This window comes from Macaca mulatta, chromosome 14, assembly GCF_049350105.2.
Source record: "Macaca mulatta isolate MMU2019108-1 chromosome 14, T2T-MMU8v2.0, whole genome shotgun sequence".
In the NCBI taxonomy this organism is placed as follows: Eukaryota; Metazoa; Chordata; class Mammalia; order Primates; family Cercopithecidae; genus Macaca; species Macaca mulatta.
Window position 1 is genome coordinate 17350624 of NC_133419.1, and position 11438 is coordinate 17362061.

The following is an 11438-nucleotide window of genomic DNA, read 5'->3' on the forward strand; positions in this document are numbered from 1 at the left end:
GAAGTACTATCCAACCATAAAAAAGAATTAGATCCAGTCATTTGCAACAACATGAATGGAACTGGAGGACATTATATTAAGTGAAATAGGCCAGTCACAGAATGACAAACTTCACATATTTTCACTTATATGTGGAAGCTAAAAATTAAAATAAATGGACTGATTGAGATTCAGTGAAAGTAAAGAGTAGAATGATGGTTACCAGAGGCTAGGAAGGGTAGTGGGGATTGGCAAGGAAACTCCCAACCATGTAAAGCTGCTTACTTGCTTTCTAGTTATTTTTAAGTTCATTAAATACTAATTCATGGTAAATTAGTACAAAAAAAATCGAATAAACAAGACCTAGTATTTGCTAGCACAACAGGATGACTACAGTAAAAAATAATTTAATTGTACATTTAAAAATACTTGAAAGAGTATAAGTGGATTATTTGTAACACAAAGGATAAATGCTTAAGGTGATGGATACCCCATTTACCCTGATGTGATTATTACACATTGCATGCCTGCATCAAAATATCTCATATAACCCATAAATAGATACTATGTACCCACTAAAATTAGAAATAAAAAATTGATTTAAAAAAAGAACTACCATGTGATCCAGTAATTCCAGTATTGGATGTATATACGAAAGATAGGAAATCAGTATGTCAAAGAGGTATGCACTTCCATATTCGTTGCAGCATTTTTCACAATAGCCAAGATACCAACGCAACCTAAATGCCCATCAATGAATGAATGGATAAAGGAAATGTGGTACATATACACAATAAAATACCATTCCACCTTTATCAAAAAGGAAATCCTGTCATTTACAACAATATGGATGAATCTGGAGAGTACTGTGTTAAACCAAGCACAGAAAGACAAATACTGCATGATCCCACTTACATGTGGAATCTTAAAAACTTGAACTTATGGAAACAGAGTAAAATGTTGGTTAGCAGAATCTGAGTTACAAATTTTGAATTGAGTATATACGTAGTTTTATATTCAGCCTTTTTCCCTTAACACTTTAAGCATTTCCACAAGACGATATTCTTCAAAAGATGTTTTAATGGTGTATTATTTAAAAATCCTATAATTTATTTAACTATTTCTCTATATATGAGCTTTTAAGTTACTCCCAATTTTATACTACAGTAAATTGCCTCGCTCTGTAGCTCTCTGGCAGTTTTTCCTATGATTGATTCCCTAAATTTGGAAGGTTGAGGTGGAGGGCATGAACTTTATTAGGACAGATAGAATCTCAATACAATGTAAAGACAATGTCATTTGCCATTCTAGGAATTAAAGAAGATACTAATATAACAATGATCATTAGCTCCCAACCCAGACTACCCTTCTTGGGCCTAAAGGGCTTCCAGCACTTTCAACCTCTCCTTCAAGGACTCATTTCTATCCATTTCCTTTTCTCATACTCTCCAAAATCCTCACACTATCTGCAGCAGGATGAGCCTCAGACAAAACCTCTCAGACACCGAGTTATATGAGGAAGGGCTTTATTCAGCTGGGAGCATCAACAAGCTACTGCCTTAAAATCCAAGCTCCCCAAGTGCACAATTTCTGTCCCTTTTAAGGGCTCACAACACTAAAGATTTCACATGAAAGGGTCGTGATTGATTAAGCAATCTAGGGGATTTAGGCCTGGCGCCGGGCTGCCTGTCTTTGGTTTTACTTCCTTGTTTTTTTCTTAAAACAGGTACTGAATATAAAACAAAATAAAATATGAGAGGGTCTCTCTCTTTCCTCATATCCTTAAACCATAAACATCCCCTTGAACCTTGTAGTCTGTGAATACCTGAACAAGACTGAGTAGAGCACAAAAAAAGATTTCCCACTTCTTATCCCTCAGGCTGCCACCATCATTGTGGAGATGGTGTGGGTCAGGCACTGTTGATGAGCTTCACCAACTATCCTAGTTCACACTTATCACAATTCTTAAAGATAACGAACAACATCCTCACTACACAAATGAAGAAAAGGAAACTCCAGAAGTTTAGCTTTAAATGACTTGCTCTAGGTGAGACATAGCAAGTACCATATAACAGGAATTGAAAGCAAATCTGCCTGATTCCAAAACCAATGCTCATTTGCTACACTCTTCTACTGTCTCCAGTCTCACACCACTGAAAAACTTTAGAGACATGAACATTGGACTTGACTTTACACAAACGAGTCAGCATCAACAAAAAGGTGAAGGTTAGACCAAGTGCTGTGATTCTAAGCTGGAAAAACAGAAATATCCGCCCCCCCCCCATCAATTTCACTGATATTGATGACTTTAATGATGAATTCGTATTTGATGAATTTAAGACTAGCTAGAAAGCAAGTAAGTTGTTTTACATCTTTACTAATTCCCTTCACTACTTTTCCTGGGAAATGGTGGGGGATTGAGATTCATATTACACTGAATTTGTCCTCTCACCAGTTTTCAAATACATTGTCTTGAAATACAAAAGGAATCTGTAATGCAATTTAGAAACATTTCTACCTTAAAAGATTAAAATGTAAAAAGTCTTCTAAAAGCCTCTTAAGCTTCAGGTATTCAAAGAACTCATTTACATGAAAAAGCTCATTGCTGGGTGGGTCTAGGTTTTGGAGAAAGTGTTCTAAGACTACACTTCAATGAAAATACACTCTCGGATTGCTCTAATTTGCAAAAAGTTAGTGTGGCATCAGGGACCACACGCCAGAGCAGCCTATTCCCTGGTCTGTAAACTCTGACCCCTCTACTCTAAGTACACATCCTTTGCTGCAGTCCTATGCCTTCAACAGCCCCCTGTCATGGTCTGGGCGTCCATCTAGCAAGCCTCTAAAGAATAAATACATGTGAAAGTAGTTTCTGAGCTTTAACTTGACCACAAGTAGAGAGACCAGTAACCACAGCAGTGTAACATTTGCTTGTACTTATTGAATACTTGCTGTGTGCCGGGACTTGTGCAGAGCACTTTAAATGCCTCATCTCACTTAATCCACTCAACATCACTTCGAGGAAGCTACTATGATTGTCTCTATTTTTCAGATGAGGGACATGAGGATTCAAATGACTGAGTGACTGGGTCAAATTCACACAGCAGTAACGGTTAGAGCAGGAAATGTAACCCAGTGTCCAGGACGTTAACGCTATCCTCTTAGTCGCCATACAATACTCCTGACCAAGGAAGTGGGACCACCTGATCACCAAGAGGCCATGTTCTCAGCAACTAATGAGTAATGGTTAAGAAAATGGTTAAGGAGAAGAATTCCAGTGATACCTCGGCAATCAGAAGAAAAAAAAAATCAACTCAGATGTCAAACTCCCACTTGATGCATTTGAAAGCAGGATCCTGAGAAACACTCAGATACTGTGCAGCAGGACTTCCATGTGGGCATTGAGAACAGAACAGGGAGAACAAAACAGAACAGAACAAAGCAAGTGAAGACATCTGTTTTCTACAACGTTTCCTGTTCAGTTCAGGTTTATTCTAGACAGTCAAGACCAAGCCTACATGAGAACTGACCTTAGTGAGCTTCACCCTTCTCCAGTAAGCAGCCAAAGTCAAGAAGCCTGACCAGAGAACTAGAGAGTTGCAGTGAATTTTTAAGCGCAGAGGGTTCAAGGAAGCTCATGTGGTATCACCCCAGCCAAAGCCATCGCTAAACTTGAGTGCCACTACTTTAGGAGTTACAGCACATTCGTTTTTAGTAAAAGTACCTTGAGGCTTGCTAATGAGACCCCAGGGGCATTGCATTCCAATTAGAGGAGTGGGCCATGGAGACACCATACCCCCTTGTCACGTTTACTTAGTGGTTCAGACTAACTTTAGAAGCTATGAAAGCCACTGTTTTTATTTTTGCTTTAGGCTCCTGTACTCAGTCATCACAAACTCATTCATTCTGCATGTAGTTAATAAGCAACTACAATAGGGCATGGTTTTGTGCCATCTATTTGGGGAAATAGCTGGTACTAAACATGAAGTCATCTGGGTTTTCTTGCGAGTAGCAGGGACAAGTTTGAACTAAACTAGCCCCTTGACTACCACCTTACGTGTACATAGCATTTCGAAGCGTTTTCACCCTGCGAGGTAGGTAAGACAAGGAGTTATATAACATGGGGCTTAAAAACATGGGCCAGGGATTCAACCTGCCTTGTTTAAAGGCTGACTCTCCTATTTGCTAGATATATAACCTTCAACAGTGACTTAACTTCTCTTGATGTCATTTCTTCATCTGCAATTTTTTCTTTCTCAGGTTTAAAGAAATCAATAAACATTTCCACAATCGTAGTTGGAGAAATTAACTCTGTCAGAGGCGTTTGAACCAGAGCAACTCCATCTTGAATAGGGGATGAGTAAAATGAGGCTGAGATCTACTGGGCTGCCTTCCCAGGAGGTTAGGCACTCTAAGTCACAGGATGAGATAGGAAGTCAGCAAAAGATACAGGTCATAAAGACCTTGTTAACAAAACAAGTTGTGGTAAAGAAGCCCTCCAAATTCCACCAAAACCAAGATGGCAATGAAAGTGATCTCTGGTCATCCTCACTGCTCATTATATGCTAATTATAATGTATTAGCATTCTAAAAGACACTCCCACAGAGCCATGACAGTTTACAAATGCCATGGCAACATCAATAAGTTACCCTGTATGGTCTAAAAGGGGAAGAACCCTCAGTTCCAAGAATTGCCCACTCCCTTCCCAGAAAACTCACTAATAATCCATACCTTGTTTAGCATATAATCAAGAAATAACTCCAAGTATCCTTAGTCCCGTAGCACAAGCTGCTGTTCTGCCTATGGAGTAGCCATTCGTTATTCCTTTACTTTCTTTATAAACTTGATTTCACTTTAGGCTATGGAGTAGCCCTGAATTCTTTCTTGTGCAATATCCGAGAACGTTCTCTTGGGGTCCAGAATGGTACCCCTTTGCAGTAACAACTCTACTGCCTCAGAAAGTGGTAGTATGATTAGACCAAGAAAATCTGTAGAAACATAAAAGATCTGAGCAATATATCACCCACCCTAACCAAATTGATATTTATAGAACACTATACCCTATAACTGAAAAATACATATTCTTTTCCAGCACACATTGTAGATTCACTAAGATAGACTTTAGGTTTGGCTATGAAACAGGTTTTAACAAATGTTAAAGGAATGGCATTATTCAGAATACTCTCTAACCACAACGGAATTAAACTAGGATTCAATAACAACAAGATATCAAGGAAAAATCCCAAATAATTGAAAATTAAACAACATAGTTTTAAATAATCCATTGGTTAAAGGAGAAATCATTAAAAATGAGATTATGTTTTAAACTGAATGATAAAAATACTTGTGAAATTTTGTGGGATGCAGCTAAAGTATTGTTTTTTAAAGTTTATAGTTTAAAACTCTTTAATTATTATTTTTTATTTTTGTGGGTACATAGTAGATAGATATATTTATGGGGTACATGAGATGTTTTGATTCAGGCATGCCAAGTGAAACAAGCACATCATGGAGAATGGGATACCCATCCCCTCAAGCATTTATCCTTTGAGTTACAAACAATCCAATTACACTCTTTAAGTTATTTTAAAATATACAATTAAGTTATTATTGACTATAGTAACCCTGTTGTGCTATCAAATAGTAGGTCTCATTTATTCTACTTTTTTTCCCCATTGACCATCCCCACCTCCCCCTCATTCTCCCACTACCCTTTCCAGCCTCTGGTAACCATCCTTCTACTCTCTATGTCCGTGAGTCCAATTGTTTGGATTTTTAGATCCCACAAATAAGTCATAACATGTGATGTCTGTCTTTCCATGTCTGGATTATTTCACTTAGCCTAATGATCTCCAGTTCCATCCTAGTTTTAAATTCTTATATTAGAAAGGAAGTAAGGTCTAAAATCAACGAGCTAAGTTTTTACCTGACTCCTCATACAATCTAGAGGGAAGGATATAGGAAAGATAACAGATATTAATCAGAGAAAATAAAAACAGAAAAATTTTAGATGAAGTGAAACAATGGTCCTTTGCAAATATTAACAAAACAAATGAAATGGAAAAGAAAAAAGCACAAATTTTTAATACTGGGAAGGCAAAAGGATATCACTACAATTCTGTAGAAAATAAAGGATAATGAGAGAATATTATGAACAACTTAAGTTTTCAATATCAATGTCATATGATGATCTAAAGTCATCAAAGTCATATTTTTAAAATGATTTATAAGATTGTATATAGAATAAAAGATTTAAAATACAAATGACTTTCGGGTGCACTAAAGATTCTAAGAGTTTCCTACCATTTAAAAGGAAGGTGTGGGCTAGACTCCCTGATGGTGCAGATGTGGGATGATTAAAAAAGGAGCATAACTTCCAGAATCAGACAATGTGAATTCAAATCCTCACTCTACCTACTCTGTAATTTTAGACATTTTCTGAGTAAATTCTCCATGTAAAATAGGGGCAGTAACACCCCCTCCTATACCTACATGTCATAATGCCCTACATATGATAAATGCAACTATGTCAGCTCTAACCATGTATATGATTACAAGAAGCCAAGAGGCCAACAGACTGAGAAAAGGAAAAGGTTAAACAATAAGAGGCAGAAGGAGGGAAAACAGGGAGTTAAAGGGGAAACAAACATGAACAGGAGAGATTTTTATAATAGGAAACAAAATGTTAATGATACATGGAAAATAAAACCTGTGCCTACAAAGTCGATATTATCATCCAGTGCCTTCAATTTGCTTAAAATCTCCCTGTGGTTCTTTTGGATTCTTGAGAACCCTGAGTCTAATGCTAGTAAGAGCTCATGCGAATCTCTTGACAAGAGTCAACATCTTCCATTCTCAGGACTAAACCCTTCTCAGTCAGCTTGCCTGCCCCAAACCCTTTCAGCACAACCTCAGTATGTCAAGTCAAGAGACTTTCCAATCATGTGAATGTTCAAACTGGTAGGACATATTGACTACTGCTCCCCAAGACAGTCATTCTCAACCCCTACGTCCCTCTTCACCATTCCCAGGCTGACCTGGTTTTCTGGAAGAGTTTATTCTCTCTAGACCAGCCAATCTGTCTCGACACCACTGTCAGATTTGGAAGCACAGTGCGAGAAGACCCCTCTTACTCCATCCTAGAGACCCCTTCGATCTTGTCCAACCCCATAAGATGAGGAAACTGAAACTTCAAAAAAGAAGGTAACTGGCCCAAGGCCACTCACTCCATTGGGCAAGGTAGATGCAGAGTGAGATCTCAGGTGCCCCAATTTCCTCTCCCCTGCTCCTCCTATTTTCCCTAACTAAATCATCTACTTCTCTTCCCGAATTACTTTTCTCCCAACGCGTCTCCTCATGGCGTTTTTCGCTTCAGCATTCCTAAAGGAGTAAATGACGGGGTTTAAGAGAGGTGTGACCACCGTGTAAAATACGGCGACTATCTTATCTGCAGGGAGGGTGACACAGGGCCTCATGCAGACAAAGGAGCAAGGCATGAAGAACAGGCCCACAACTGTGACATGAGAGGCACAGGTGGAGAGTTCCCTGCGCCGGGCCTCGGAGTTGTGGCTCCTCAGGGAGTGCAGGATGATCAGGTAGGAAGCTATCCGTACCGAGAAGCTGACCACAGAGATGGAGCCGCCATCATCCGGCGGAAAGAGGAAAATTACTTTCCACTTGATAAAAGAGTCGAAGATAAGCTTGGCGGCCACGACAGAACAGTAACAGATCTCCACAAAGGATACGTAGCTGAGCAAGAAATACATGGGGGAGGTGAGCCCTTTGCTGGCCAGGATGTTCACCACAATGAGGCCATTGCCCGGCACAACGGCTGTGCACATGAGGAGAAACATCACAGAAATGACCCTCTGTTCATTCTGATTCTGGGAAAATCCCAGGAAAATTATTTCAGTCACATTTTTTGTAGCAGCCGTAGTTTAAAGCACAGGAGCCGACAGCCTGGAATCACAGAAATCAAAGAGCTCTCCTCAATCATTAGAAACAGAAACATCCTTGGCAGGCCTGAGGACGATCATCATTCTGCTCCCTCTTGAGTTTGTTCTCTCCCTCGGTTTTCCCCAAAATGTGTTCTGAGACAAGTGAACAAAATGGCAAATATCAGCTGTTTGATGTTATTCCCGACATAGGCCTCGATTTTGTAGTGTTGCTGCCTTGAAGTGTTTTTGCTGATCTAGCACATGTTGACTGAATGCTTACAAGAAAAATCAGAGGACATTTTATAGATAAGAAAAAACGGAGACTCAGGGAGGTCTAGTCACTTGCCCAAAGCCACACAGCTCTTATTCGAGCCCAGATCTGTGTTTCTCAAAATATATATGCTTCCACTACATCTCCTATGCCTAAAGAGTACCTGACGTCTACCTCTGCTTGTGCAGACTCGTTATGTCCCAGGGTTCTGATTAAAGGGTCCCAGGGTTAAGCATCTACAACAAGCCCTTAGAACAGTCAGCTATGTTATAAAATGGGACTGAATATGCTAAGTGACGTGCTAAGTCACAGAAATAAAAATACTGTATAAGTCCACTTATACAGCACCTAGAGTACCTAGAGTAGTCAAATTCATAGAGACAGAAAGTAGAATGGTGGCTGCCAGGGACTGCATGGGGAGGAAGAATGTGGAGTTAGTGTTTTCATGGTAGTTTCAGTTTGGGGCAATGAAAGGTGGTGATGGCTGCACAACTATGTGAATGTATTTTATTGTTACTTAGCTATACACTTAAAAATTGTTAAGATGGTAAATCCTGTTGTGTATTTTACCCCAATTTAACTAACTAATTATTGAAATGCCTTCTGACTTGTTACGGCCTCATGAATTTCCCCTTCTCCATACCTTCCTCCAAGGACAGTGGTTGAGACTTTGTGATTTTCCTTTCCTCTTCTCAGTTTCTTTCTTATGCCTGTTAGGGAACCTGGTTAGCTTCACAGATTTGAGGTTGAGGTTGAGAAATGTTAGCACTCAGTGTAGAAAATTCATTCCACTTGATAGTATAAGGCAGGATTGATATGATGAACCACTATAAGATGCTCTGCAGAAGCCAGAGATGTGGTAGAAGCATTTACATCTCGAAAATACAAACCTTGGTCCACAGAGGAGCTGTGTGGCTTGGAACAAGTGATGAAACCTCTCTGAGCCTCAGTCCTGTTCTATAAAACAGCCATAATGCCATCCCCTCATTGTTGTGCCCTCCCTTTAGCTCCCCACCATGCTTCTCTGTGTACCCAGCTGATCCTTCTGCCATATACCAATCTTTCACACACAGGATGTTCATACAGAAGGCAGGAATCTTACATGGGCAGGTTTCATCCTCACGGGAACAATGACTCTATCACTAGGTGAGTATTTTCTGAGAAATTTAGCTTGAAAGCAAATGTTCTCTGTTTCTTTAATTACTTCTGGTTTGGAGTATCAATGAGAGGTCCACTCAGAGGATTTGCAAGGACCACTTTCGTCTTCTGATTTTAAAAGATTAGTTGTTGTATTTTTAATCCAAGGCTATTAAAGGTTAACAGAACAAGATGTATACACAATATAATCATCAAATTGTCTTAAAAAGCTAAAAATTGAATGGATTTAGAGTAGAATTTTTAAAAGGAAATTAACATGTATTAAACCTCTGCATGAAAATGAAAAACCTTGGAGAGATAATTTCATAAAGAGTTCACTAGATGTGTAAACCACTGACAATTGTAGTGACATTTTGCCTGCGATGTCTAAAATACTTTAATACTGACTTTTTAATTGGCAGGGCCAAAGGGAGAGACCCTGAAACATAAGTCTGTGTTCTAATCAGACAGCACGTTAAATGGACATTTCCAGGATTCACAGTTAAGGAAACCTAAAACGGGGATACACACAGAATCTTAAGGAGGGCCTGACCTCAGTAAACAATGTCTGTGAAAATTTCTAAATATTTAAAATGAATCCAGTCCCTGCTTTGTGGTTTCTTATTTCACTTTTCCTGTCATAGAACCTCATGTACTGTGAGGTTTTGAAAAATAAGATTGGTCTGACTGGCCTTTTCCAACATTTTTCTCTCCAAAGGTATCCTATCACAGAGAAGTCAGACACAGAAGCCTCCCTCCATCCTAGTTTCCTATGCAGAGTAATCATAAGCTGTCAAATTTGGAAGGGGCTCATGGATTCTTCATGTTACAGAAGAGGAATCTGGGGCCCAGAGTCACACAGCTGGTTGGTGCAGAGCCTGAACTAGAACTACGCGTCTCAGTTTCCCATTCAACACTTACTTTAAAGATCATGAAATCCATTGACTCTTCCACCTGGTGCTCACCAAAATCCAGCTTCCAGAATGGAGAAATAACATGGACAGGGAAGATAATCATGTTTACAACAAAGGCAAAGCCAAGTGGAAGAGTAAAATCTTAAAAAAAAAAAAAATGGCAGGAAGAAAGAAAATTTACAAAAATGTGGTCCTCATTGTTCAGCTCCTACTTATAAGTGAGAACATGCAGTGTTTGCTTTTCTGTTCCTGTGTTAGTTTGCTGAGGATAATGGCTTCCAGCTCCATTTATGTCCCTGCAAAGAACATGATCTCATTCCTTTTTCTGGCTGCATAGTATTCCATGGTGTGTATGTACCACATTTTCTTTATCCAGTCTATTATTGATGGGTATTGGGCATTTGGGTTGATTCTATGTCTTTCCTTTTGTGAATAGTGCTGCGATGAACATATGTGTGCATGTATCTTTATAATAGAATGATTTCTATTCATTTGGGTATATACCCAGTGGTGGGATTGCTGGGTCAAATAGTATTTCTGCTTCTAGGTCTTTGATGAGTTAATAGGTACAGCAAACCACAATGGCACACATTTACCTGTGTAAGAAATCTGCGTGTCCTGCACATGTATCCCAGAACTTAAAATTAAATTAAATTTTTAAAAATAAAAATAAAACTTCTAGGAGAAACAAAAAATGTGATCTGACTTCAGTTATCTACTTGCCAAAGGTGTAATTTCTTCCCAGGCAGCCTGTGCAGAGCTTAGACGCCCTGGAGAGGAGAGAATGTTTCAGGAGCCAGCCAAACTGGGCTGCCAGGGAAAGCACTCTGCAAGATTTGCCTTTGGGACTTGAGATCTAAGCTCTAAGACTTTGTCACCAATTTTTCTCTATCTAGTTCATGCACATCTGTCAGGTCTCTCAGTGAAGATATAACCTTTTGAAGATTGGTTGAGTGTCTGTTACATCCTCTATAGCACGTTGCACACAGCTGAGAACACGGTAGATGTTAAGAAGTGGTTTTGGAGTGATCCCTGAATCCTCCATCTGCTATTACATCTATTTTTAAGACACTGGAGGTGTCCTACAAACAGTACAGAGGTTAAAGTACATGCAGGGAAGGTATCTAATCTAAAAAAAAATAAGCTCCTCTTTTTGAAACTAATTCCAAGCATGCCCCACTAAAGATTAGGTGAGTTAACTT

General features: G+C 39.2%; 1 protein-coding gene across 1 annotated transcript; it reads right to left on the reverse strand.

The window, feature by feature from the left end:
• Positions 1–7290: 7290 nt before the first annotated feature.
• On the reverse strand, positions 7291–7914 carry LOC106993262 (olfactory receptor 4X1; the record flags this gene model as incomplete). The annotated part of the gene is made up of 1 exon (XM_015114448.3): positions 7291–7914. A coding segment is annotated over one exon (624 nt), but the record flags the coding sequence as incomplete, so codon positions are not given.
• Between the last annotated feature and the right edge of the window lie 3524 nt (positions 7915–11438).